The 27,109-nt window shown below is 41.2% G+C and overlaps 3 protein-coding genes across 3 annotated transcripts; all 3 read right to left on the reverse strand.

Moving 5' to 3' along the window:
- Nucleotides 1-265: 265 nt before the first annotated feature.
- LOC112642869 (olfactory receptor 10R2-like) lies at nt 266-6,298 on the reverse strand. Its single transcript, XM_035711169.2, has 2 exons — nt 5,499-6,298; nt 266-499 (listed from the first exon to the last, which is right to left on the reverse strand). Exons 1-2 carry the CDS (start codon nt 6,198-6,200, stop codon nt 266-268), a joined length of 936 nt encoding a protein of 311 aa, XP_035567062.2. The 5' UTR covers nt 6,201-6,298.
- A 10,841-nt stretch (nt 6,299-17,139) lies between these two features.
- LOC125752106 (olfactory receptor 10R2-like) lies at nt 17,140-18,174 on the reverse strand. The gene has a single exon (XM_049106993.1). The coding sequence runs from the start codon at nt 18,137-18,139 to the stop codon at nt 17,198-17,200; it is 942 nt and encodes a 313-aa protein (XP_048962950.1). The 5' UTR covers nt 18,140-18,174; the 3' UTR covers nt 17,140-17,197.
- Nucleotides 18,175-23,899: 5,725 nt separating this feature from the next.
- On the reverse strand, nt 23,900-24,841 carry LOC112642867 (olfactory receptor 10K1-like). The gene has a single exon (XM_025420655.3). It carries the CDS (start codon nt 24,839-24,841, stop codon nt 23,900-23,902), a length of 942 nt encoding a protein of 313 aa, XP_025276440.1.
- Between the last annotated feature and the right edge of the window lie 2,268 nt (nt 24,842-27,109).

Consider the following 27,109-nt stretch of genomic DNA (forward strand, 5'->3'; position numbering starts at 1 on the left):
TTTGGGATCAAGTCTCACCTCAGACTCTACTCTGGAAGGAATCTGCTGGTCCATATCCCTCTGCTTCTCTTCTCTCTCTCTAATGTGAATAAATATAAAATGTTAAAAATTATTGAAATATTAATAAAAAATTAGGAAAAGCTGACAGAGGAAATCACTAAAACACTAAAGAAGGAAAGACTATAGGCATACAACTGATACAATCAAAATGACATAAAAGGCATACATTCACTGACCAGTTAAAAATTCATGGTAACAAATTAATTTAGTGAAGAGGATACGAAGTCTGGCCCATTACTCTTCGAAAGGCTGCCTTGAATTCCTGGTTCCTCAGGCTGTTAATCATTGGATTGAAAAGCAGAATGAGGATGGTGTAGGACACAGATATGAGCGTGTCCTGACTTGAAGAGTAGCTGGATTTGGGCCTTAAGTAGATGAAAGAGGCACAACCGTAATGCACAGTAACCACAATGAGGTGGGAGGCACAGGTGGAGAAGGCCTTGTACCTGAGTGGGTTTTTTTTGTTTTCCACACATTAGTGAATTTTCGCTTTTTCTTATTTTTTCTGATTTCTTGTTTAATTCCATTGAAATCAGAAAAAAATTTTGGAATGATTTTGTCCTTCAATTTATTAAGAATTGTTTTGAGACATACTGAATGATCTATCTGGGAGGATTTTCCACTTGCACTGGAAAAGAAAGTGTATTCTTGGCAGTGAGGTACAAAGTTCTGTACGCAGGCCCCCTGGTCCTATGGTGTTGCTCCATTCTTCTGTTTCCCTGCCAACATTCTGTCTGAAAGATCCTTTTACGGAGGGTGGGGCACTGAAGTCTCATGTCATTATGTCATTGCTGTCTGTTTCCCACTTCAGATCTGTCAATATTTGTTTTTTCTATTTTGGTGATTTAATGTAAGACGAACATTTTTTATAATTGTGATATCTTCCTGTTAAATTGACACTTTTATCATATACAATGACTTTTTACCTTCTAACACTTTTTTTCTTTTTTTTTTTTTGGTATATATATTTTTTATTGGAGTTCAATTTGCCAAGATATAGCATAACACTCAGTGCTCATCCCATCAGGTGCCCCTTTTTTGATTTGTAGTCAGTCTTGGCTTTGTGGAGAGAACCAGCCCTGTCCTATTGTTGGTTATTAATTTAATGGATTATCTTTTTCCACCTCTTTACCTTTAGTCTATGAGCAGCCTAAAAGTTACAGAAAGTGTCATAGAGGCAGGATATTGTTGGTTCTTCTCTTTTTGTCTTTGTTGTTGTTTTTTGTTTTTGTTTTTTCATTCAACCAGTCTGCCTTTTCTTTAGGACGCCTTATTTCCTAGACATTTAAAGTAACTAGGCAAAGACTTATTCTTGCCCTTCGGTTCATTGTTTTCTGACAGTTTTGTAGTTGAGTTCTTCCTTCTTTTCTTCCTCTCTTGCTGTCTTCCTATGGGTACTAATCTTTATGGAAAATAGGGTCACAACTACACTACTGGTGGGGGGGGAAGAGTACATCTGGAATCTAGGAGGGATGGTAGGGCATGTTTCATTACTTCACATACAAAGGCACATTTTGATGGAAACAAACTCACTTAATCAAAGTTGCCAATGACTAGAGCCTTAGAAAATGTGGTAGCTAAGTTCAAAAGAATGTTCAATAGGTGAAAAAAAAACAACACACAAATAGCAATGACAGTCTTGTAATGAATTCCAGAAATGAGGATTGCAGTAGTTGTGTTTTCTTGGTTGCTTAATTACATATATCTTTTCACGTTGAACTATTTCCCTCCTTTCCTAATATGCTAGGCCCTATAAGATGTGTTGCTTCATAATTAAAACTTGAAAGAAGACCATCAGAGATTTTAACGTGGGGCACTCTGTGTCTCCTTTTTAGGAAGATGGATGCAGATACTCATTGTGTGAGGCGTATTAGCATCATATTAATTACTACTGTTTGAAAATGTAAAGTTGAAAAGAAAGGCATGTATGGATGTTGATCATCCAAGCATGAAAATTGTGTTGGTCATATTTTGTTGACAGTTCATATACAATACTTCTAAGGGTCTCTCCTGTACTCTTCTATAAGGACAGAAATCGTCAAAATACTGGAGTCTATCCAGATTCCTTGGTCAGGGAGCAACTATTCCCCTCTCCTCCAAGATCTAACTAGCTGGATTAAGAAATGGACATGATGCAGGTTAACAGGAGAAAGTCAGTTAAAATTAGCAGGTGACCATATGGAGAATTCCCATAGACATGGGAATTCCAAACACAGTCAAGCAAAATGGGGTATATATGTATTTCTGATCTAAGGAGAAGGGTGGGGCTCTGGGAGCAGAGGAAAGAAATGGACTTCATAGGGCAGGAGTAGATGTTTGGTAATTAGATGTTTGCCTTACCATGTAAATGTGTCACTCAGATGAAATGTATATGTTAATAACCCTTATTTTGGGAAACACCCCCAATTTGGATTCTTCTGTACGGTTAAGGGAAGATAAAAGTATGTCTTGAGCTTAGATGCTTGATGTGGCATGGACCTGCTGTGATCCTCTGGGGGAGAGTCTTGCCAAACTAGGTCTGATCTGTTTGACCAAGAAGGGCAATCGTCCTAGAGTGCAAGAGTGTGGCAGGCCAGACAACCAGTGTCTGTGTTGGTTGCCCTCAGCAAGCCTCTCTGTGCTTTTGCTGAGGGTGGGTGAAGGAAATGACACCTCTCAGCTCCTTTGTCCCTGGAGAGACAAGTCTGCAAATTCATCTTTTCACACATGTGCTCCAAAAAAGAGTGAACAGTCTCTCTCTGTGCACCTTAGGTGATCCTCAGATCACGCCATCTGCCCCCTGGTGACCAGCTGTTTTCTCTGCAGGAAGACATCTGAACCCTTGGAGCTCCATCCCAGCTACACTGAGGAATCTATGGAGTTCTATCCCAGCCATGCTGAGGAATCCTAAACTCCAGTCTTTGAGAGCCACTAGTTGCAAACTCATGAATTGAGCCTCCTGCTGTGCTCTTTCCACAGCCTCAGGGGAGCCTGATGAGAGGAGGATGTGCAGACACAGTTCTGGGCTATGACCTGGTTTGCTTTTGGCGGGTTTCCCCTCTTGTACAGGCTTCCCAGCTTTTAGCTTTGTCTTTCTCCTTAGAATCAATGTTTTAGGCTCTATAACTTTTTTTTTTTCATCCTTCCTGTGTATTCCCTTCTCCTGTTTGCTTCTTGATGAGTACGTCTGTGTTTATTGTTTTAGTGGGTTTCAGGAAAGAATATATATTTGTTGAGACCCAAAAGGTTTATTTAGCATTTACAAAATAGATTCCACAACAAAATGTATAAGTCAGTATTGCTAGAAGTATAATAGTGAAGTATTTGAAATCAGCACAATGAATCCATGACGACTTGTACATAAAGCAAATCATGAACTCCCGTACTCAAATGGTTTAATCAGAGAATTCAAATAACATCCATTGTATGATATGATTTTAATCCAAATAAAATTATATCATAGAAAACATTTGGAAAAAGGACAAAATGCAATGGATTCTAAGAATAGAACATGTACCAGTCACATTCTGTCCCTGACAAAGACATAAACCCATAAATAAGTAACAAAAGTTACTTATATATTACCAAGGAAATATCTATAATAAGTAAACAATTATTTATTCCTAAAAATATTTGGTCAATAAATGATATTGGAAACACTTTTGGAAAAAAATAAAATAGAGCAGAATGAATAACAGAGCCCACGCCATACTTCCAGAGATAGACAGCGTTTTAAATGCCTTAAGTATTCAATGGTTAAGAATGAAAATAATAAAAATATTTGATCCAAAAACCTGAAAAAGGAGAGAAAGAAGGAATATGGGTAGTAATTTTTAAATATAAGAGCATTATTGATGATTATACCCTTATTTTTTTAAGATATATTTATATATTTCTTTCAGGGAAGAGTGAACCAGAGAGAGAGCATAAGCAAGGGGAGCAGCAGGGGAGAGGGAGGAGCAGACACTCCACTGAGCAGGGAGCCTGATGTGGGGCTTTATCCCTGAGCCCTGAGATCAAGACCTGAGCCTGAGACAGGTGCTTACCCTACTGAGCCACCCAGGTGCCCTCGATGATTACACACTTTAATTTGAAAATCTAAATAAACTTAACAGGAGAGAAGTAGTTTCATTTTGCCTTCAAGAGAATACTGATGGGCTCTAGCATGTGCAGAGGGCATAAGCAAGAAGACGAGGTGTCTCAAATACCCGTCATGTAGATCTGGGGAAAGGTCTCAGTGGTCATAACCACCTCAAACACCTGTGAGCCAAGATTGGAAACAGTGGAGGATACGAGAGACAGAGAGGGTGATAATCATAGAATGACAAGCATGTGCCACAGCAAAGGGAAAGCAGCAGGTACCGGATCAGTGAAGGTGGAGTCCATGAGGGGTACTGAGGAAGAACCTTCTGTACAGGGAACATGTGGGGCAAGATGATCACCAGAGTCAGTCTCTCGTAAAATACCGGCCTGATGACCACTCTGAACTGGGTCGCTCCCTCTTCTGAACAAATTCCGTGGGGAATGGCATGGAGACCTCCTCCCCAGCCTTTCTCCAGGGACTGGATGGTGGGTTATTTTCCCTACTCTCTCATGTAGCATGTCTCTATGTTCCATAACAAGTAGTTTAAAGGGGTAGTTGGAAAAGGCACCTAGACGGATCATTTTCAGAGAATTGGAAGAATTAAAAGGTCCTTATGAAGATGCACAAAGCTTTGATTACCATGAGCTACACTCTGTGCAGTTGTACATTTTATATGTACTTTCTTTCAAGTTATTCATTAGATACAAACAAAAACCCTGTGAAATAAAAAAAAGGAAAATTATACTATCTTTATGTAACATATGTTAAATTTTAGATTAAGAGAACAACATTGACTTCCTTAAAGTCATGACTTAATGAGTGTCAGGCTGAAACCTTCTGCTCCTGAGTACAGTAAATAACTTCCATGTCATCCCTCACACCTGAGCCACCTTTAGACTCAAGCACCTCCTGTTAAGCTGGACATAACTTTAAAGAAAGAGCACAATCACAGCTTGGGGCAAATAAGTGAAAGAATGAGCAGGAGATATAGGTTTTTAAGAGTGTTTTGAGAAACCCAAGTCAAGAGGAGGAAAAGATGACAAGGAGATGTAGACTGATATTACCAGGAACTAACATAACTTGAAAAATCAGTGACATATTTGACTCAAACGAATGGGGACAGTTGAATATCTAACTATAAAGTCTTAAGAGAAACCGCAATCTTCCCAATCATTTTCCGAATGGCCAGCTGTACATCTTTGTTCCTAAGGCTGTATACCATAGGGTTCAACAGTGGGGTGATGATAGTGTAGGTCACTGTCACCAGCCTGTCTTTACCTGATGAGGATTTGGCTGAGGGCCGCAGGTAGACGGAGGAGGCACAGCCATAGTGGACGATGACCACAATAAGATGGGAGGCGCAGGTGGAGAAGGCTTTTCGTTTGCCATCAGCAGATGGGATCTTCAGGATGGTGCGGACAATGAAGCCATAGGAGATGCAGATGAAGATCAAGGGCACAACAAGCACCAGGACACCACAGACGAAGATGACCAGCTCGTTGATGTAGGTTTCAGCACAGGCAAGTCGGATGACTGGGGAGATGTCACAGAAGTAGTGGTTGACCCTGTTGGAGCCACAGAAAGGGAGGCTGAAGACCAACGTTGTTGCCACCAGAGATACCAGGAAGCCACTGACAATACAAGTTGCTGCCAGCTGGGCACACACCCTCCAGCTCATGAGAACGGGGTAGCGCAAAGGCTGGCAGATGGCAGTGTAGCGGTCATAACCCATAACTCCCAGAAGCAGGCAGTTCGTGACAGCAAAGCCAAGGAAGAAGAACATCTGTGTGGCACAGCTGGTGAAGGAGAGTGTCCTGAGGACAGAGAGCAGGTTAATAAGCATCTTGGGCAGGATAACAATTGTGTAGAAGACTTCCGAGGTGGACAGGACACAGAGAAAGAAGTACATGGGCGTGTGGAGGCTGCGGTCCAGGCGGATGACCGAGATGATGGTGAAGTTTCCACTCAGGATGATCAAGTAGAGGCCGAGAAAGAGCACAAAGAGCACAGGTTGCAATTCGCCAAAGCTGGAGAAACCGAGCAGCAGGAACTCAGTGACCCGGGAAGAATTGGCCATGGAGGGTGGACTCCTAGGGACAAAGCCAGTGTGATCACGTCCAGAGATCTTGGGATGGAGGAACAGAGAGACTTTCCTTCCTAACGTAGCTGCGCTGTCTGGCTGGTGTGAGTGAGAACAGGTGGCAGGACAGAGAAGGAAAAGGATCACAAATTGACCAAAAATTAGCTTGAATTAGTATGACACCCATGGTGCCATTTTATCTGCAATGATTGTAGCAGTGAGTTTGGGTAAGTGTTCACTCGAAGGGATTGGTATTTGCTCACATAAAGCCTATCTTCTAGCCCCCGCTCCAATCCTCCAGATTTACTCAGTCTCCACTTAATTCTTGGGTAATCTAATATTTTTAGAAAACTTTATCTTAACTAGGATTGCCTGTGGTCATAGTTTTATCCCTATTGCTAATACACATATTCCATTTGCAACAGCTCCAATATCTGAGGATTATCCTCCCACCCTCTTTTGACACATTCCTCATGTAGGGAAACAGCCTTCATCTGTCTTGGTGTCTCTGCCGTCGTCGGAAGCGTGCAGCTCCTTATCAGTACTAACCCTTTACCCCATTCCCATGCCCTCACTCCTGCATTATTTACAAGTTGAGGCAATCTCACTCTGTGTCTCACACTTTTCCCAAACGTACCTTTCTGCTCATAACTAACGGTGGATTCCTTCACATGTGCTTTAGCATGGAGAACCTTTGAACAATCGTGTCATTGTTATCCTACCTTCTAAATCTGGGAATCGTCCGTGCCTTATGCTGTGGGTGTTGTCTTTTTCTCCTTGTAATGGGAACTTCTGCAGATTCTCAGTTAAAGCAACAAGTGCACATTGAGTCCCCCCTATAACTTCTAATCTGTCACTTTCTCTTGGGTTTCTTAGAATCTCCTTGGTCACTAGCCTTAAGTGTTTGTCTTCAACTTGACAACTTGTCAATCACCAGACATACAGCATCATCTCATCTACACCACGTGCCTGAAAGCTTGCTGAAGAAATAAGTGACCTATAATCCCAGGGTTTCGTCTAAATTATTTCCGACCACCCCAGAAGTTTGAGTCCTGAGTTTTTCCAAACTTGTTCCCTTAATATCATGTACAATGCAATTTTTCCCTCTGCTTCTACATTTTGGGATAAAACAATCTCTAATGTCATTCTCTACACGGAGAGACAAAAGATCCTTAAAAATTTCTGCTTTTCTGGAGTACCTGATTGGTGCAGGTGGTTAAGTGCCCAGTCAGGTCATGATCCAGGGCCCTTGATGGAGCCCTGTGTCAGGCTCCTGCTCAGCAGGGCAGCCGGTTTCTCCCTCTCCCTCAGCCCTTCCCTTATTTGTGATCTCTGTCTATCACTCACTCTTTCCGAAATAAATAAAATATTTTTAAAAAGAATTGCTGCTTTTCTGACTCTCACTTGGTTTCCTCCATTGTATCAAAGTGCCAAACTTTTACATTTCAGCTGAAATAGCACTCTGTGAGTCTAAAAGACTTTTGTAAAGAACCAGACTTCTTCTATCAATGCTTACTCCTTTGCTAAGACTAAGGTAGAGCCCAATTTGAAATGGACCCAAAATCAAGAGCTTTCAGTCCTATTCTAGCCTCTTTGAAGTGCCCATCTCTAAACTTTACATATAATGAAAACGCACCTTGCATTGGACTGGAACAAAGTCCTCACCAGTGCTCCTCCAGAGATGTCATCTCCACCTTTCTAGTGTCCTGGTCTCTGTCCTTTGAGTTTGTTCTTTTACAGGACCTTCCCTGGGAAGAGCAGTGACCTGTTATGCGGGGAGGGTTGGGGTTTGGGAAGGTAAGAAAGGCCCTTTTTCTGGGTGACCCTTCTGTGACCCTCCCCCACAGCACTCACAAGACATCACCTACTTTCTATCTGTTATCTATCTATCTATCTATCTATCTATCTATCTATCTATCATCTATCTATCGAAGGGAGGCACGGCAGATAGATAGAGCAAATAGAATCCTAAGCAGACTTCCTGCTGAGAGTGGAGGCTGACACAGGATTCCATTCCATGAGCTTGAAGTGGGGTGCTTAACAAGTGTCAGATGCTTAACTGACAGCAACACCAGGCACCCCTCATTTTCCTTTCTAAACCTAATTCTGTACCTCTCATATGAAACAAAGGAGCTGATTCTGTGTCCTTGCCTTCTTGGTGACCTCCATCTCTACCCCACAGTTTCCACCATCCAGTTGTCCTTTCTGACACATCAAATTTCCCACTTCTGATCATAGTGGGATAAGTAGATCACGGACTCATGAGAAAAAATGACAACGTAAATTTTGACATACAAGAAATGCTTGGATGGTCATTATTCTTCTCAATTAGGAAATCAAATTCCTTAAATCAAAATAAAAATTTTATAATCTTTCAAATCATAGAGCTTGTGTGCAGTGACATGCAGTCCTCTTTATTCTCAGATACTTCTTCAACGCTTCTATGCAGTTATCTAGGTGAGATTTGCCAAAATTGTCTTGACATAAAGAAAGAAGAACCAGAGGTCTCCTTTCAACTTTTATAAACTTAGTTTCCTTACATAAGGAAAATGTCTACATGACTCCACAGAAAACTATCACCCGTGCCTCTTCTCCGTGGGCAGTTTAGCTAATGTCTCAATGAGCATCATCAAGGGTGCTTTTCCATCCTGCACTGGCATGACCTCAGTGCCTTGTTGGTAACCGAGATCCCCTCCTCCATAGGGAGCTAATTACCATATTGTGCCCAGTGCTTGTCCATAATTTCCCCAATTAGCAAGTAGAGCTATGGTAACACACTCAGAGAATTTGTTGGCCAAAGAGAAGACCGTGTCTCATACACCATGGGGATTAGTCAGTTTTCCCTTCAACATTCTCTGGGGAATCATTGAACGCTGGAAGTTTTCTGGGTGCCATTTGTTAAACCAAACGACAATGGAAGGGCCTCCTTAGAGCTTCCCTGCCTAATGACTTAAATTTTCATCCTCAGATTGGAAGAAAATGTGAATTTTGCATTCTCATTTCTGACGTCTGTAAGAGGGGAAGCAAGTAGAAATAAAGGACAGAATATTAGAACGGCAGAGGCAGCTTAAGTGTTTCAGACTCATGGGAAACATACTTGTTCCTAGAATAGAATGTGAGCATGATTAGTACTTGTTCAATAAATATTTTTAAATATTTATAATAGTAAACATATAATTAATAAATTAAAGTTAAATAAAAATGAGGTTATGGAGAAAAATAAGATGCACTAGTATGGGTAGGTTTTAGCTGACTCATCTCCTTCGGCAGAAGGTCCTCCTGTTTTCAGATTGCATATCTATTTCTTCTCCCAGTGAGTGGAGACACTAGGGCCAAAAATAGGGCAAATGCTAGACACTGATGGAAATGATTCAAAAGACTAAAAGGAGAGAGAAGGGAAATCATATCCAGCACTCACAAACCAAACGAGGAAGGGAAGGATCTTGATATTTGACATTTTAACTTTCAGACCTAAAGGGGTGTTTGTGGGGTTTCATCAGTTAAGCTTCCAACTTATGGTTTTGGCTAAGGTCATGATTTCATGGTCATGATTTCACGTGTCATGCGATCGAGACCCTAATTGGGCTGTGCACTCAGTGGGAGTCTTGGCTTGAAGTCTCTCCCTCAACCCCACCCTTATAGGCATGGGAGTGTATGTGTGAGGGTGCATGCTCTCTCTAGAATAAATAATTTTAAAATCTTTAAAAAAGGATAGAGACCAGGAGTTTTAAATGAACAACAAAAGACAGTAAGAAAAAATCATTTTAATGCTAATGACTATAATTCACAGTGAAATTATAATCAATATGGATTTACATTCCCTCAAATGACAGAGGTGCAACCTTCATAAGAAAGAAAGTATAAAATGTTTGCAAGGAGACACACTAATAACTAATAACTTTCCTAAACCACTCTGCTCAAACAGGTCAGGAATAAAAATATAGCTAAGAATATAGAAGGCCTAAAGCTCATAAAGTGAAGCATATCTGGAGAGTATTTACTGGAATTGTGTTCTAATGAAAGAGGACACATGTTCTTTTCACGGCACATGAAGTATGTATGAATATTGGCTGGGTATCAGGTCACAATAAAAACTGGAACCAAGGTCACAGAGTGGTTAAGAATGCAAACAATCATCCTTAATCCCAGCGTAATAAGCGATCAATGAGGACCAGCATGACTGAGTCTGGGCATCACTGTGAGAGGAGCTGGAACCCACTCCTTCCATTTCACCCTGAGCGACTGACACAGAAGGTTGAGCTTGGTGGTTTAGAGGTGTTATTTCTCCCAGGAGTGTCGCCTCTGCCTGGAAACACAAAACTGGAGATGGAGGCTTGGCCTTGGCCACCTCAGTCTACCTTGTTGTCCTGCACATGTGATGTGCAGCCAGAAAGGGTCTTGTTGCACGAGCCAGGGTCATTAACTTTCCTTTCTTTTTTTTGAATGACTGATTGCTAAAGATTGATTTCACTTTTCTGAAAACATTTCCTTGCTATGAAAATTTATATTTAGCTTGTAGATCTATTCATTATAGATACATCATTTTTGTGAGTCTCCTTTAGCATGAGGATCACAGATAAATATTTCAATGAAAGTGTAGACCTTTGAAACGTTGACTTTTTCTAAGCTTTTACATTTTTAGTGACAGATTATTATCATTTGCTTTCCACCTAAGGCTATGACTTTCTTGAAGACAGAGCTGATAGGATTTACTTCATTAAAACATTTTAGGCATTTTATTTTTTTATTTTAAACTGTTTTCCAACTTTGTGAAATTGTACATATTTAAGGCATATAATATGACAGTTTGATACATGTACATATCATGAAATGGTTACCACAGTAAAGCCGATTATCATTCCAATCTCCTCACCTTGTTATGTTCAGAGTGTGAAGAGAGAACCTGTAGGACCCCGTGACCAGCACATTCCACGTACACAATACAAAGCTCTTAACTGCACTCACCATGCTGTGCATTTGACCTCTGGGACTCATCCCTCCTTCGTCACCAACTGTTCTCCCCTGTTCCCCTGATCATCATCCCTACGTTTCCCCTCCCTGCAGCCCCTGGCCACCACCATTCTAGGCTCTGCTTTTATGAATTTGACTCTTTAGATTTCACATCAATATGTGTTTTGATGGTTTGTGTCACACACCACCATTCCCCCTTGTTGGCAGGCATGGGCGATTTCCTAACTTCTCATATTTGGATGATATTCTATTTTCTATAAATTCCTTCTATACCCAATCTGTTACGAGTATTATTCATGAATGGAAGTCGAACTTTGTCTAATGCATTTTCTGCAAAGTAGTCCCTGATTCTCCTTTCTGAATCTGAGGCATGTGCTGAAATGACTCTTCTTTCAGTTTTAATTTTATTTATTTGAGTCTTCTCTCCTTTCTTCAATTAGTAGGGTGAAGCTTTTTTAGATTTTGGTCTCATTTTGATTTCAATAAAAGTACCCCTTTGTTGATCTTTCTTGAAATTGTTTTTCTAGTGTCTACATCTCCTCTAATTGTTATTATTTGGCTCGTGTAAACTTGGGACTTAGTTTGTGCTTTTTTGTTGTTTTTTCTGAAGGCATAATTTCAGGTTGTGTGTGAGAACTTTATTTTTTTGGCATTCATGGCTATAAACTTTCCTCTTAATTCTGCTTTGACTCCATCCCATTAGTCTAAGTATGCTGTATTTTCACTTTTGTTTGTATCAAGTCATTCTTTAAGTTTCTTTTGGTTTCCCCTTTGACCCAATGATTGTTAATGAGTGTTGTTTGTTTTCCACACATTTGTGAATTTTCGCTTTTTCTTATTGTTTCTGATTTCTTGTTTAATTCCATTGAAATCAGAAAAAAAATTGGAATGATTTTGTCCTTGAATTTATTAAGAATTGTTTTGAGACATACTGAATGATCTATCTGGGAGGATTTTCCACTTGCACTGGAAAAGAAAGTGTATCCTTGGCAGTGAGGTACAAAGTTCTGTACGCAGGCCCCCTGGTCCTATGGTGTTGCTCCATTTTTCTGTTTCCCTGCCAACATTCTGTCTGAAAGATCCTTTTACGGAGGGTGGGGCACTGATCTCATGTCATTATGTCATTGCTGTCTGTTTCCCACTTCAGATCTGTCAATATTTGTTTTTTCTATTTTGGTGATTTAATGTAAGACGAACATTTTTTATAATTGTGATATCTTCCTGTTAAATTGACACTTTTATCATATACAATGACTTTTTACCTTCTAACAGATTTTTTCTTTTTTTTTTGGTATATATATTTTTTATTGGAGTTCAATTTGCCAAGATATAGCATAACACTCAGTGCTCATCCCATCAAGTGCCCCTTTTTTGATTTGTAGTCAGTCTTGGCTTTGTGGAGAGAACCAGCCCTGTCCTATTGTTGGTTATTAATTTAATGGATTATCTTTTTCCACCTCTTTACCTTTAGTCTATGAGCAGCCTAAAAGTTACAGAAAGTGTCATAGAGGCAGGATATTGTTGGTTCTTCTCTTTTTGTTTTTGTTGTTGTTTTTTATTTTTGTTTTTTCATTCAACCAGTCTGCCTTTTCTTTAGGACGACTTATTTCCTAGACATTTAAAGTAACTAGGCAAAGACTTATTCTTGCCCTTCGGTTCATTGTTTTCTGACAGTTTTGTAGTTGAGTTCTTCCTTCTTTTCTTCCTCTCTTGCTGTCTTCCTATGGGTACTAATCTTTATGGAAAATAGGGTCACAACTACACTACTGGTGGGGGGGGAAGAGTACATCTGGAATCTAGGAGGGATGGTAGGACATGTTTCATTACTTCACATACAAAGGCACATTTTGATGGAAACAAACTCACTTAATCAAAGTTGCCAATGACTAGAGCCTTAGAAAATGTGGTAGCTAAGTTCAAAAGAATGTTCAATAGGTGAAAAAAAAACAACACACAAATAGCAATGACAGTCTTGTAATGAATTCCAGAAATGAGGATTGCAGTAGTTGTGTTTTCTTGGTTGCTTAATTACATATATCTTTTCACATTGAACCATTTCCCTCCTTTCCTAATATGCTAGGCCCTATAAGATGTGTTGCTTCATAATTAAAACTTGAAAGAAGACCATCAGAGATTTTAACGTGGGGCACTCTGTGTCTCCTTTTTAGGAAGATGGATGCAGATACTCATTGTGTGAGGCGTATTAGCATCATATTAATTACTACTGTTTGAAAATGTAAAGTTGAAAAGAAAGGCATGTATGGATGTTGATCATCCAAGCATGAAAATTGTGTTGGTCATATTTTGTTGACAGTGCGTATACATACACTAAGGGTCTCTCTGCTATAGTCTTTTTTAAGGACAGAAATTGTCAAAATCCTGGAGTCTATCCAGATTCCTTGTGTCAGGGAGCAACTATTCCCCTCTCCTCCAAGGTCTAACTAGCTGGATTAAGAAATGGACATGATACAGGTTGACAGGATAAAATCAGTTAAAATTAGCAGGTGACCATATGGAGAATCCCCATAGACATGGAATTCCAAACACAGTCAAGCAAAATGGGGTATATATGTATTTCTGATCTAAGGAGAAGGGTGAGGCTCTGGGAGCAGGGGAAAGAAATGGACTTCATAGGGCAGGAGTAGATGTTTGGTAATTAGATGTTTGCCCTACCTACCAGTGACAGTAAATGCGTCACTCAGATGAAATGTATATGTTAATAACCCTTATTTTGGGAAACACCCCCAATTTGGATTCTTCTGTGTGGTGAAGGGAAGATAAAAGTTTGTCTTGATCTTAGATGCTTGATGTGGCATGGACCTGCTGTGATCCTCTGGGGGAGAGTCTTGCCAAACTAGGTCTAATCTATGTTTGACCAAGAAGGGCAATCTCCCTAGAGTGCAAGAGTGTGGCAGGCCAGACAACCAGTGTCTGTGTTGGTTGCCCTCAGCAAGCCTCTCTGTGCTTTTGCTGAGGGTGGGTGAAGGAAATGACACCTCTCAGCTCCTTTGTCACTGGAGAGACAAGTCTGCAAATTCATCCTTTCACACATGTGCTCCAAAAAAGAGTGGACAGTCTCTCTCTGTGCACCTTAGGTGATCCTCAGATCACGCCATCTGCCCCCTGGTGACCAGCTGTTTTCTCTGCAGGAAGACAGCTGCACCCTTGGAGCTCCATCCCAGCCACACTGAGGTATCTATGGAGTTCTATCCCAGCCATGCTGAGGAATCCTAAACTCCAGTCTTTGAGAGCCACTAGTTGCAAACTCATGAATTCAGCCTCCTGCTGTGCTCCCTCCTGAGACATTAACCAATCCTGCTCTTTCCACAGCCTCAAGGGGCCTGATGAGAGGAGGAAGTACAGACACAGTACTGGGCTGTGACCTGGTTTGCTTTTGGTGGGTTTCCCTCCTTCTACAGGCTTCCCAGCTTTTAGCTTTGTTTTTCTCCTTAGAATCATTGTTTTAGTCTCTATAACTTTTTTTTTTTCATCCTTCCTGTGTATTCCCTTCTCCTGTTTGCTTCTGATGAGTATGTCTGTGTTTATTGTTTTGGTGGGTTTCAGGAAAGAATATATGTGTTGACCCCAAAAGGTTTATTTAGCATTTACAAATCTATTACAAAATAGATTCCACAACAAAATGTATAAGTCAGTATTGCTAGAAGTATAACAGCGAAGTATTTGAAATCAGCACAATGAATCCATGACGACTTACATAAAAGAAATCACGAACTCCCGTACTCAAATGGTTTAATCACAGAATTCAAATAACATCCCTTGTATGATATGATTTTAATCCAAATAAAATTATATCATAGGGAAAACATTTGGAAAAAGCACCAAATGCAATGGATTCTAAGAATAGAACATGTACCAGTCACATTCTGTCCCTGACAAAGACATAAACCTATAAATAAGTAACAAAAGTTACTTATATATTACCAAGGAAATATCTATAATAAATAAACAATTAATTATTCCTAAAAATATTTTGTCAATAAGTGATATTGGAAACACGTTTGGAAGGAAATAAAAAAGAGCAGAATGGATTAACAGAGATGGCCCACGCCATACTTCCAGAGATAGGCAGCGATTTAAATGCCTTAAGTATTCAATGGTTAAGAATGAAAATAATATAAAAATATTTGATCCAAAAACCTGAAAAATGAGATAAAAAGGAGGAATACAGGTAATAATTTTTAAATATAAGAGCATTATTGATGATTATACCCTTATTTTTTTACGATATATTTATTTGAGGGAAGAGTGAATCACAGAGAGAGCATAAGCAAGGGGACCAGCAGAGGGAGAGGGAGAAGCAGACTCTCCACTGAGCAGGAGCCTGATGTGAGGCTTGATCCCAGAGCCCTGAGATCATGACCTGAGCCTGAGTGAGATAAGTCCATCAGAGAAGGACAAACATTATATGGTCTCATTCATTGGGGAATATAAATAATAGTGAGAGGGAATAGAAGGGAAGGGAGAAGAAATGGGTAGGAAATATCAGAAAGGGAGACAGAACATGAAGACTCCTAACTCTGGGAAATGAACTAGGGGTGGTGGAACGGGAGGAAGGCGGGTGGTGGGGGTGACTGTGCGACGGGCACTGAGGGGGGCACTTGATGGAATGACAACTGGGTGTTATTCTGTATGTTGGCAAATTGAACACCAATAAAAAATAAATTTATTATTAAAGAAAAAAAAGACCTGAGCCTGAGACAAATGCTTACCCAACTGAACCACTCAGGCACCCTCGATGATACACACTTTAATTTGGAAATCTAAATAAAATTAACAGAGAGAAGTAGTCTCATTTTGCATTCAAGTGAACACTGATGGGCTCTAGCATGTGCAGAAGGCCTAAGCAAGAAGACGAGGTGTCTGAAATTCAGGTCATGTAGATCTGGGGAAAGGTCTCAGTGGTCGTAACCACCTCAAACATCTGTGAGCCAAGATTGGAGTCAGTGGATGATACGAGAGACAGAGAGGATGATAATCATAGAATGACGAGCATGTGCCACAGCAAAGGGAAAGCAGCAGGTACCGGTTCAGTGAAGGTGGGGTCCATGAGGGGTACTGAGGAAGGACCTTCTGTACAGGGGACATGAGGGGCAAGATGATCACCAGAGTCAGTCTCTCGTAAAATACCAGCCTGATGACCACTCTGAACTGGGTCCCTCCCTCTTCTGAATGCATTCCATGTGGAACGGCATCGAGACCTCTCCTCCAGCCTTTCTCCAGGGACTGGATGGTGGGTTATTTTCCCCTACTCTCTCACGTAGCATATCTGTATGTTCCATAACAAGTAGTTTAAAGGGGTAGTTAGAAAAGGCACCTAAATGGATCATTTTCAGAGATTTGGAAGAATTAAAAGGTCCTTACAAAGATGCACAAAGCCTTGATTACCATGAGCTACACTCTGTGCAGTTGTACATTTTACATGTATTTTCCTTCAAGTTATTCATTAAATACAAACAAAATCCCTGTGACATAAAAAAGGAAAATTATACTATCTTTATGTAACATATTTTAAAATTTAGATTAAGGGAACCATAACTTTCTTAAAGTCATGACTTAACAAGGGTCAGGCTGAAACCTTCTGATTCCTTAGTGCAGTATGACTTCCATGTCATCCCTCACATCTAAGTCACCTTCAGACTCAAGCATGTCCTTTTAAGCTGGTCATAACTTTAAAGAAAGAGCACAATCACAGCTTGGGTCAAATGAGCGAAAGAATGAGCAGGAGATACAGGCTTTTAAGAGCCTTTTGAGAACCCGAAGTCAAGAGGAGGAAAGGAGAAGGAGGAGAGCTGCAGATGCATTCTATCCCCCTTTCATCCTTCCACCAGCATTGTTTTTTCCTATTACCTGCTTTACCTAAGAGAACATTTAGACCCTGCAACATCACACAAGTGGTCCAAGGCCACACGTTATACTGACATTTGTTTGCAGAAGCTATCATGACTTGAACACTTAGTGACACATTCCACTCAAACGTGTGGGGACTGTTGAAAACTGTCCAACTATAAAGTCTTAAGAGAAACCGCAGTCTTCCCAATCACTTTCCGAATGGCCAGCTGTACATCTTTGTTCCTAAGGCTGTATACCATAGGGTTCAACAGTGGGGTGATGATAGTGTAGGTCACTGTCACCAGCCTGTCTTTACCTGATGAGGATTTGGCTGAGGGCCGCAGGTAGACGGAGGAGGCACAGCCATAGTGGACGATGACCACAATAAGATGGGAGGCGCAGGTGGAGAAGGCTTTTCGCTTGCCATCAGCAGATGGGATCTTCAGGATGGTGCGGACAATGAAGCCATAAGAGATGCAGATGAAAATCAAGGGCACAACAAGCACCAGGACACCACAGACGAAGATGATCAGCTCGTTGATGTAGGTTTCAGCACAGGCAAGTCGGATGACTGGGGAGATGTCACAGAAGTAGTGGTTGACCCTATTGGAGCCACAGAAAGGGAGGCTGAAGACCAACGTTGTTCCCACCAGAGATATCAGGAAGCCACTGACAATACAAGTTGCTGCCAGCTGGGCACACACCCTCCAGCTCATGAGAACGGGGTAGCGCAAAGGCTGGCAGATGGCAGTGTAGCGGTCATAACCCATAACTCCCAGAAGCAGGCAGTTCGTGACAGCAAAGCCAAGGAAGAAGAACATCTGTGTGGCACAGCTGGTGAAGGAGAGTGTCCTGAGGACAGAGAGCAGGTTAATAAGCATCTTGGGCAGGATAACAATTGTGTAGAAGACTTCCGAGGTAGACAGGACACAGAGAAAGAAGTACATGGGCGTGTGGAGGCTGCGGTCCAGGCGGATGACGGAGATGATGGTGAAGTTTCCACTCAGGATGATCAAGTAGAGGCCGAGAAAGAGCACAAAGAGCACAGGTTGCAATTCGCCAAAGCTGGAGAAACCGAGCAGCAGGAACTCAGTGACCCGGGAAGAATTGGCCATGGAGGGTGGACTCCTAGGGACAAAGCCAGTGTGATCACGTCCAGAGATCTTGGGATGGAGGAATCAGACTTTCCTTCCTAACGTAGCTGCGCTGTCTGGCTGGTGTGAAAGAGAAACAACTGGCAGGAAGGAGAAAAAAAAGGATAGACCAAAAAAAAAAAAATGGTTGAATTGATACGGCACCTATGGTGCCATTTTTTCTGGCAATGATTTTAGCAGTGAATTTGGGTAAGTGTTCACACGAAGGGATTGGTATTTGCTCACATATAGCCTATCTTCTAGCTCCCACTCCAGTCCTCCAGGTTTAATCAGTCTCCACTTAATTCTTAGGCCTTAATATTTAAAAAAAAAAAAAAAACTTTATCTTAACTAGGATTGCCTGTGGTCATAGTTTTATCCCTATTGCTAATACACATATTCCATTTGCAACAGCTCCAATATCTGAGGATTATCCTCCCGCCCTCTTTTGACACATTCCTCATGTAGGGAAACAGCCTTCATCTGTCTTGGTGTCTCTGCCGTCGTCGGAAGCGTGCAGCTCCTTATCAGTACTAACCCTTTACCCCATTCCCATGCCCTCACTCCTGCATTATTTACAAGTTGAGGCAATCTCACTCTGTGTCTCACACTTTTCCCAAACGTACCTTTCTTTCACATGTGCTTTAGCATGGAGAACCTTCGAACAATCGTGTCATTGTTATCCTACCTTCTAAATCTGGGAATCGTCCATGCCTTATGCTGTGGTTGTTCTCTTTTTCTCCTTGTAATGGGAACTTCTGCAGATTCTCAGTTAAAGCAACAAGTGCACATTGAGTCCCCCCTATAACTTCTAATCTGTCACTTTCTCTTGGGTTCCTTAGAATCTCCTTGGTCACTAGCCTTAAGTGTTTGTCTTCAACTTGACAACTTGTCAATCACCAGACTTACAGCAGCATCTCATCTACACCACGTGCCTGAAAGCTTGCTGAAGAAATAAGTGACCTATAATCCCAGGGTTTCGTCTAAATTATTTCTGACCACCCCAGAAGTTTGAGTCCTGAGTTTTTCCAAACTTGTTCCCTTAATATCATGTACAATGCAATTTTTCCCTCTGCTTCTACATTTTGGGATAAAACAATCTCTCTAATGTCATTCTCTACACGGCGAGACAAAAGATCCTTAAAAATTTCTGCTTTTCTGGAGTACCTGATTGGTGCAGGTGGTTAAGTGCCCAGTCAGGTCATGATCCAGGGCCCTTGATGGAGCCCTGTGTCAGGCTCCTCCTCAGCAGGGCAGCCGGTTTCTCCCTCTCCCTCAGCCCCTCCCTTATTTGTGATCTCTGTCTATCACTCACTCTCCTAAATAAATAAAATATTTTTTAAAAAGAATTGCTGCTTTTCTGACTCTCACTTGGTTTCCTCCATTGTATCAACTATCCAAACTTTTACATTTCAGCTGAAATAGCACTCTGTGAGTCTAAAAGACTTTTGCAAAGAACCAGACTTCTTCTATCAATGCTTACTCCTTTGCTAAGACTAAGGTAGAGCCCAATTTGAAATGGACCCAAAATCAAGAGCTTTCAGTCCTATTCTAGCCTCTTTGAAGTGCCCATCTCTAAACTTTACATATAATGAAAACACACCTTGCATTGGACTGGAACAAAGTCCTCACCAGTGCTCCTCCAGAGATGTCATCTCCACCTTTCTAGTGTCCTGGTCTCTGTCCTTTGAGTTTGTTCTTTTATAGGACCTTCCCCGGGAAGAGCAGTGACCTGTTATGCAGGGAGGGTTGGGGTTTGTGAAGGAAAGACAGGCCCTGTTACTGGGTGACCCTTGTGTGACTCTCCCCCACAGCACTCACAAGACATCACCTACTTTCTATCTGTTATCTATCTATCTATCTATCTATCTATCTATCTATCTATCGAAGGGAGGAACAGCAGATGGATAGAGCCAAAGAGAATCCTAAGCAGACTCCCTGCTGAGAGTGGAGGCTGACAGAGGATTCCGTTCCATGACCCTGAAATCATGACCTAAGCTCAAACAAGAGTCAGATGCTTAACTGACTAAGCCACTCATGCACCCCTCATTTTTTCCTTTCTATATCTAATTCTGTACCGCTCCTATGAAGCAATGAAGCATATTCTATGTCCTTGCCTTTTAGTGGCCTCCATCTCTACCCCACAGTTTCCACCATCCAGTTGTCCTTTCTGACACATCAAATTTCCCACTTCTGATCATAGTGGGATAAGTAGATCACTGACCAATTTGAAAACTCAACAATGTAAATTTTGACATACAAGAAATGCTTGGATGGTCATTATTCTTCTCAATTAGGAAATGAAATTCCCTAAATAAAAATAAAAATTTTATAATCCTTCAAATCATAGAGCTTGTGTGCAGTGACATGCAGTCCTCTTTATTTTCAGACACTTCTGCAACGCTTCTATGCAGTTTTCTAGGTGAGATTTGCCAAAAGTGTCTTGAAATAAAGAAAGAAGAACCAGCATTCTCCTTTCAACTTTTATAAACTCAGTTTCCTTACATAAGGAAACTGCCTACATGACTCCACAGAAAACTATCACCTGTGCCTCTTCTCCGTGGGCAGTTTGGCTAATGTCTCAATGAGCATCATCAAGGGTGCTTTTCCATCCTGCACTGGCATGACCTCAGTGCCTTGTTGGTAACCGAGATCCCCTCCTCCATAGGGAGCTAATTACCGTATTGTGCCCAATGCTTGTCCATAATTTCCCCAATTAGCAAGTAGATCTATGGTAACACACTCAGAGAGTTTGTTGGCCAAAGAGAAGACCGTTTCTCATACACCATGGGGATTAGTCAGTTTTCCCAAAACATTCTTTGGGGAATCATTGAACGCTGGAAGTTTTCTGGGTGCCATTTGTTAAACCAAACGACAATGGAAGGGCCTCCTTAGAGCTTCCCTGCCTAATGACTCTAAATTTTCATCCTCGGGTTGGAAGAAGATGTGAATTTTGCATTCTCATTTCTGACGTCTGTAAGAGGGGAAGCAAGTAGAAATAAAGGACAGAATATTAGAACGGCAGAGCCAGCTTAAGTGTTTCAGACTCATGGGAAACATACTTGATCCTAGAATAGAATGTGACCATAATTAGTACTTGTTCAATAAATATTTAAAAAAATGTTTAATAATAAACATATAATTAATAAATTAAAGTTAAATAAAAATGAGATTATGGAGAAAAATGAGGAGATGCACTAGTATGGGTAGGTTTTAGCTGACTCATCTCCTTCGGTAGATGGTCCTCCTGTTTTCAGATTGCATATCTATTTCCTCTCCCAGTGAGTGGAGACACTAGGGCCAATAATAGGGCAAATGCTAGACACTGATGGAAATGACTCAAAAGACTAAAAGTAGAAAGATAGGAAATAATGCCCAGCATTCACAAACCAAACGAGGAAGGGAAGGATCTTGATATTTGGCAGTTTAATATTCAGACCTAAAGGGGTGTTTGGGTAGCTCCATCGGTTAAGCTTCCAACTTATGGTTTTGGTTAAGGTCATGATTTCATGTGTCATGTGATTGAAATCTTAATTGGGCTGTGCACTCAGTGGGAGTCTTAGCTTGAAGTCTCTCCCTCAGCCCCTCCCTTACAGGCATGGGAAGGTATGTGTGAGGGTGCATGCTCTCTCTAGAATAATTTTTAAAATATTAAAAAAAATGATTCAGACCAGGAGTATTAAATGAACAACAAAGGTCAGTAAGAAAAAGTCATTTTCCTGCTAATGACTATGATTCACAGTGAAATTATAATCAATATGAATTTACATCCCCTCAAGTAACAGAGGTGCAACCTTCATAAGGAAGAAACAGTAAAATGTTGCAAGGAGACACACTTATAATGGAGAACTTTCATAAACCACTCTGCTCAAACAGGTCAGGAAGAAAAATATAGCTAAGAATATAGAAGGTTAAGGCTCATACTAGTGAAGCATATCTGGTGAGTACTTATCGGAATTGTGTTCTAATGAAAGAGTACACATGTTCTTTTCAAGGCACATGAAGAAAGTATGAATATTGGCTGTGTATCAGGTCACAATAAAAACTGGAACGAAGGTCACAGAGTGGTTAAGAATGCAAACAATCATCCTTAATCCCAGCATAATAAGCTATCAATGAGGACCAAAGTAAAGAGAATTTTAAAATCTATTAAGTAATTGTTGGGTCAAAAGGGAAATATAAAGGAAAATGCACTAAGTTTCACTAGATAATATCAAATACAATATGTGTAGCAAAAATATTTGGGTTAAGTTTAAAGCAGAGATGAGAGGATATTTCATATATATAAGTTATATATATATATCTTAAGCATATACATATATATACTCTTGCTTTTGTTGAAAGCATAAGTATGTAAAATAGAACAGCAAACTAAAAGAAAATTCATAAGAAAAGTAACACAATATACAGATAAAAACAAAAAATGCAAAAAATAATAGTACAAAAAACAAATAAAATTAAAAACATGATGGAGGAAAAAACTAGAATGCATCCATTCATTCACCCATACATTAACTCTTGGACAACAACAGACCAAACAAACTACCACAATATGAACCAGAAAAAAATTTTTAAAGCACAAATGTAAATAGCATATGATGCCATAGGAAAGAAAGATTTCTAAGAAATATTTAAATGTCAAATATATCGTACATATTTTACGAAGAATTTTGAAAGTCTACATGAATTCAATAATCTTGTAGAACACTAAATTCTGTATTTGATCCACTAAAAATAAAATAGTTATAAAAGTCAATTTTCTTACAAGAAAGAGAGGACATTACCGCAGGGTCATGCCTAAGAAAAGATACTGTGCCAGTATTGTTTTACAGAATTTCAACTTATTTACACACATGAGATGATTCAACCCAACATATAGTAGCTATTCAATAAATAATTCTTTAGGTAAAAGAGTAAATCCCCTTTCAAACTTCAACACACATAACATAAAAAAAACTTGTGACTATGTCAATAAAATATAAAAACTCTGGGGATCCCTGGGTAGATCAACGGTTTAGCGCCTGCCTTCGTCCCAGGGCATGATCCTGGAGACCCAGGATCGAGTCCCACATCGGGCTCCCTGCGTGGAGCCTGCTTCTCCCTCTGCCTGTGTCTCTGCCTCTGTGTGTGTGTGTGTGTGTGTGTGTGTGTCTCGTGAATAAATAAATAAAATCTTAAAAAAATAAAAATAAATAAAATAAAATAAAATATAAAAACTTTGAATGCTTAGAAAAAATAAATCACTGAGGGAAAACATTAGACACTAACCTTAAAGATAATGACAGATTCTCTGAGTAGTAACAAACAACATATGACTGTATAACATGAAATATTTATTCCTAGAGAAGTACAGTTAAAGATCTTAGAAAACAAACAACTGGGAAATTTCTCAAAAGCGTCAGAATGTTGTAGTGGCTGGGTGTTACAGTGGGTTGAGTGTCTGATTCTTGCTTGCAGATTAAGGTATGATCTCAGGATTTGGATCAAGTCTCACCTCAGACTCTACTCTGGAAGGAATCTGCTAGTCCCTATCCCTCTGCTTCTCTTATCTCTCTCCAAGAAGAATAAATATAAAATGTTAAAAAATTATTGAAATGTTAATACAAACTTAGGAAAAGCTGCTAGAGGAAATAATTAAAACACTACAGTAGGAGAGACTATAGGCATACAATTGATACAATCAAAGTGACATAAAAGGCATACATTCACTGCCCAGTTAAAAATTCATGGTATCAAATTAATTTAGTGAGGAGGATACAAAGTCTGGCCCATTACTCTTCGAAAGGCTGCCTTGAATTCCTGGTTCCTCAGGCTATAAATCATTGGATTGAAGAGTGGAGTGAGGATGGTGTAGGACACAGATATGAGCGTGTCCTGACTTGAAGAGTAGCTGGATTTGGGCCTTAAGTAGATGAAAGAGGCACAACCGTAATGCACAGTAACCACAATGAGGTGGGAGGCACAGGTGGAGAAGGCCTTGTACCTGCCGGTGGAGGATGGGATCTTCAAAATGGCAGAAATGATGCGGATGTAAGAGACCAGGATGAGGAGGAGGGGGACGACCAATACACACACACCAATCATGAATATGACCAACTGACTGAGGCGCGAGTGATGGGACGCCACCTTGAGGACAGGAGAGATGTCGCAGAAGTAGTGATGCAGCTGGTTGGAGGAGAGGAAGGGCAGGTGAAACACCAGGGAGGTGACAATCTGGGCAATAGTCAAGCCACAGGCACAGGCAGCAGCCACGAGTCCCACACACACCCGAGGTCCCATGAGCTCTGTGTAGCGCAGAGGGTTACAGATGGCCACGTAGCGGTCATACCCCATGGCTGCCAGCAGGAAGGAATGAGAGCAGCCGAGGAAGAGGAAGGTGAACATCTGGATGGCACAGCCCACGAAGGAGATGGTCTTCTTCTGGGCCAGCAGGTCCACCAGCATCTTGGGGACGATGACAAAGGTGTAGCAGGTCTCGGAGCAGGAGAGGACGGCCAGGAAGAAGTACATGGGGGTGTGCAGGGCTCTGTCCAGCACGATGGTGGAAATGATGATGGCATTGGTGCCCAGAGTGAACAGGTAGAGGGGCAGGAAGGCGACGAAGAGCAGCCGCTGCAGCCCGGCCAGAGAGGAGAAGCCAAGGAAGATGAACTCCCTCACCAGGGTCTCGTTGCCCCGCTCCATGCAGAGCACCCCTAGAGAGGAGACCCCAGGACAGAGACAGAGGCCAGGATCCAGGAAGGGGAGCAGGAATGGGCGGGACAATCACACAGGGTCTGCAGGCAGCCCAACCCTTCATGCCTCCCCAGAAAGGTCTGTGAAGAAAAGACCTAAGGCTCCATAGACAACAGAGGACCTGATGGGCAATGGGGAGGCTTTCCCGAAGGCCACGACCATGGTCTCTAGCCAAGGATTACGCATCTGTCTCACTGGTTTCACTCACATCTCACTGAGGAATTCTTGTGTTGTCTTGCTCACTACAAGCCTAAGGAAACTAGCTCTGCAAAAGGGGAAAAATAGGTCCAATTCCAGCCGTCTGCACTGGGTCAGAATGTGCAATGAGGAATGAGTGGTGTTCGGAAACCACATGGGACCTCGGTGTAGCCAACTGTAAAATGGGAAGGGAGAGGAAGAGTTAGGTTTAGGTGACCTCCAGCAAACGTGGGAAGGACGTCATGACCATGTCAGTTCTTCATGTCAACAACCTATGGCAGTAACACAAAATCCAAGGAAGCAACACGGTTAGTGTCATGCCTGACAGACTGACTAAGAGGAGGGAGTGACCCTCCTGGAGGCTCCACACTGGCAGCCTTGACAAAAAGTGGAATGCCAGAAAACACCAATTTAAGGACAAATGTCCCCGGTTCCACAAAGAGGAAGCACCAGGGAGGTAGAAAGAGACTCATTACCTTGGTGGCATTTGCAGCTCACCTCCCTTTTCTGATTGTGCCTCTGGAAAACCCCAAGAATGGAATTTTCCAAAAATGGCTCAGAGCTCATCAAAGAGCATTTGAAAGACTGGGGGACAATTGGTCCGTTTTCCAGGTACCGGTACTCGGACGATCCGCAGACTTGATGTCTCTTCAATATTGTTAGACCAACAAGTTGATTATGTCAACACTGTAAGATTCCCTTTGCACATTCTGCTCCTAAACACAGTCTACAAGTTGCTAGAAAGCAGGGTTTCCAGAGTCACTCTTAGGACACACATCAGATAATTTTGCATAGATGTAACTCCCAATTGTCCAAGCCTACAAAGTAACGACAGTGTTTTCTATGCAAAGTCACTTAGCCTTTATTTATTGGCTGCATCCGGTCTTTATTTACACACTTTTCTGATGTACGTGTTCAATAAATGGTGCTGGGAAAATTGGACATCCACATGCAGAAGAATGAAACTAGACCACTCTCTTGCACCAGACACAAAGATAAACTCAAAATGGATGAAAGATCTAAATGTGAGACAAGATTCCATCAGAATCCTAGAGGAGAACACAGGCAACACCCTTTTTGAACTCGGCCACAGTCACTTCTTGCAAGATACATCCACGAAGTCAAAAGAAACAAAAGCACAAATGAACTATTGGGACTTCATCAAGATAAGAAGCGTTTGCACAGCAAAGGATACAGTCAACAAAACTAAAAGACAACCTACAGGATGGGAGAAGATATTTGCAAATGACATATCAGATAAAGGGCTAGTTTCCAAGATCTATAAGAACTTATTAAACTCAACAGCAAAGAAACAAACAATCCAATCATGAAATGGGCAGAAGACATGAACAGAAATCTCACAGGGGAAGACATAGACGTGGCCAACAAGCACATGAGAAAATGCTCTGCATCACTTGCCATCAGGGAAATACAAATCAAAACCACAATGAGATACCACCTCACACCAGTGAGAATGGGGAAAATTAACAAGGCAGGAAACCACAAATGTTGGAGAGGATGTGGAGAAAAGGGAACCCTCTTACACTGTTGGTGGGAATGTGACCTGGTGCAGCCACTCTGGAAAACTGTGTGGAGGTTCCTCAAAGAGTTAAAAATAGACCTGCCCTAAGACCCAGCAATTGCACTGTTGGGGATTTACCCCAAAGATACAGATGCAATGAAACTGCAGGGACACCTGCACCCCGATGTTTCTAGCAGGCAATGTCCACAACTAGCCAAACTGTGGAAGGAGCCTCGGTGTCCATCGAAAGATGAATGGATAAAGAAGATGTGGTTTATGTATACAATGGAATATTCTTCAGCCATTAGAAATGACAAATACCCACCATTTGCTTCAACGTGGATGGAACTGGAGGGTATTATGCTGAGTGAAGTAAGTCAGTCGGAGAAGGACAAACATTATATGTTCTCATTCATTTGGGGAATATAAATAATAGTGAAAGGGAATAAAAGGGAAGGGAGAAAAATGTGTGGGAAATATCAGAAAGGGAGACAGAA

This window comes from Canis lupus, chromosome 38, assembly GCF_003254725.2.
Source record: "Canis lupus dingo isolate Sandy chromosome 38, ASM325472v2, whole genome shotgun sequence".
NCBI lineage: Eukaryota > Metazoa > Chordata > Mammalia > Carnivora > Canidae > Canis > Canis lupus.

Excerpts from the sequence above, each read along its gene's own strand:
- LOC112642869 (XM_035711169.2), bottom strand. The coding sequence starts at position 6,200 with ATGGCCAATTCTTCCCGGGTCACTGAGTTCCTGCTGCTCGGTTTCTCC. Across the intron at positions 500-5,498 it reads CTGCTGATGGCAAACGAAAA|GCCTTCTCCACCTGTGCCTC; the intron begins GCCTTCTCCACC and ends CTCAGGTACAAG.
- LOC112642867 (XM_025420655.3), bottom strand. The coding sequence starts at position 24,841 with ATGGAGCGGGGCAACGAGACCCTGGTGAGGGAGTTCATCTTCCTTGGC.
- LOC125752106 (XM_049106993.1), bottom strand. The coding sequence starts at position 18,139 with ATGGCCAATTCTTCCCGGGTCACTGAGTTCCTGCTGCTCGGTTTCTCC.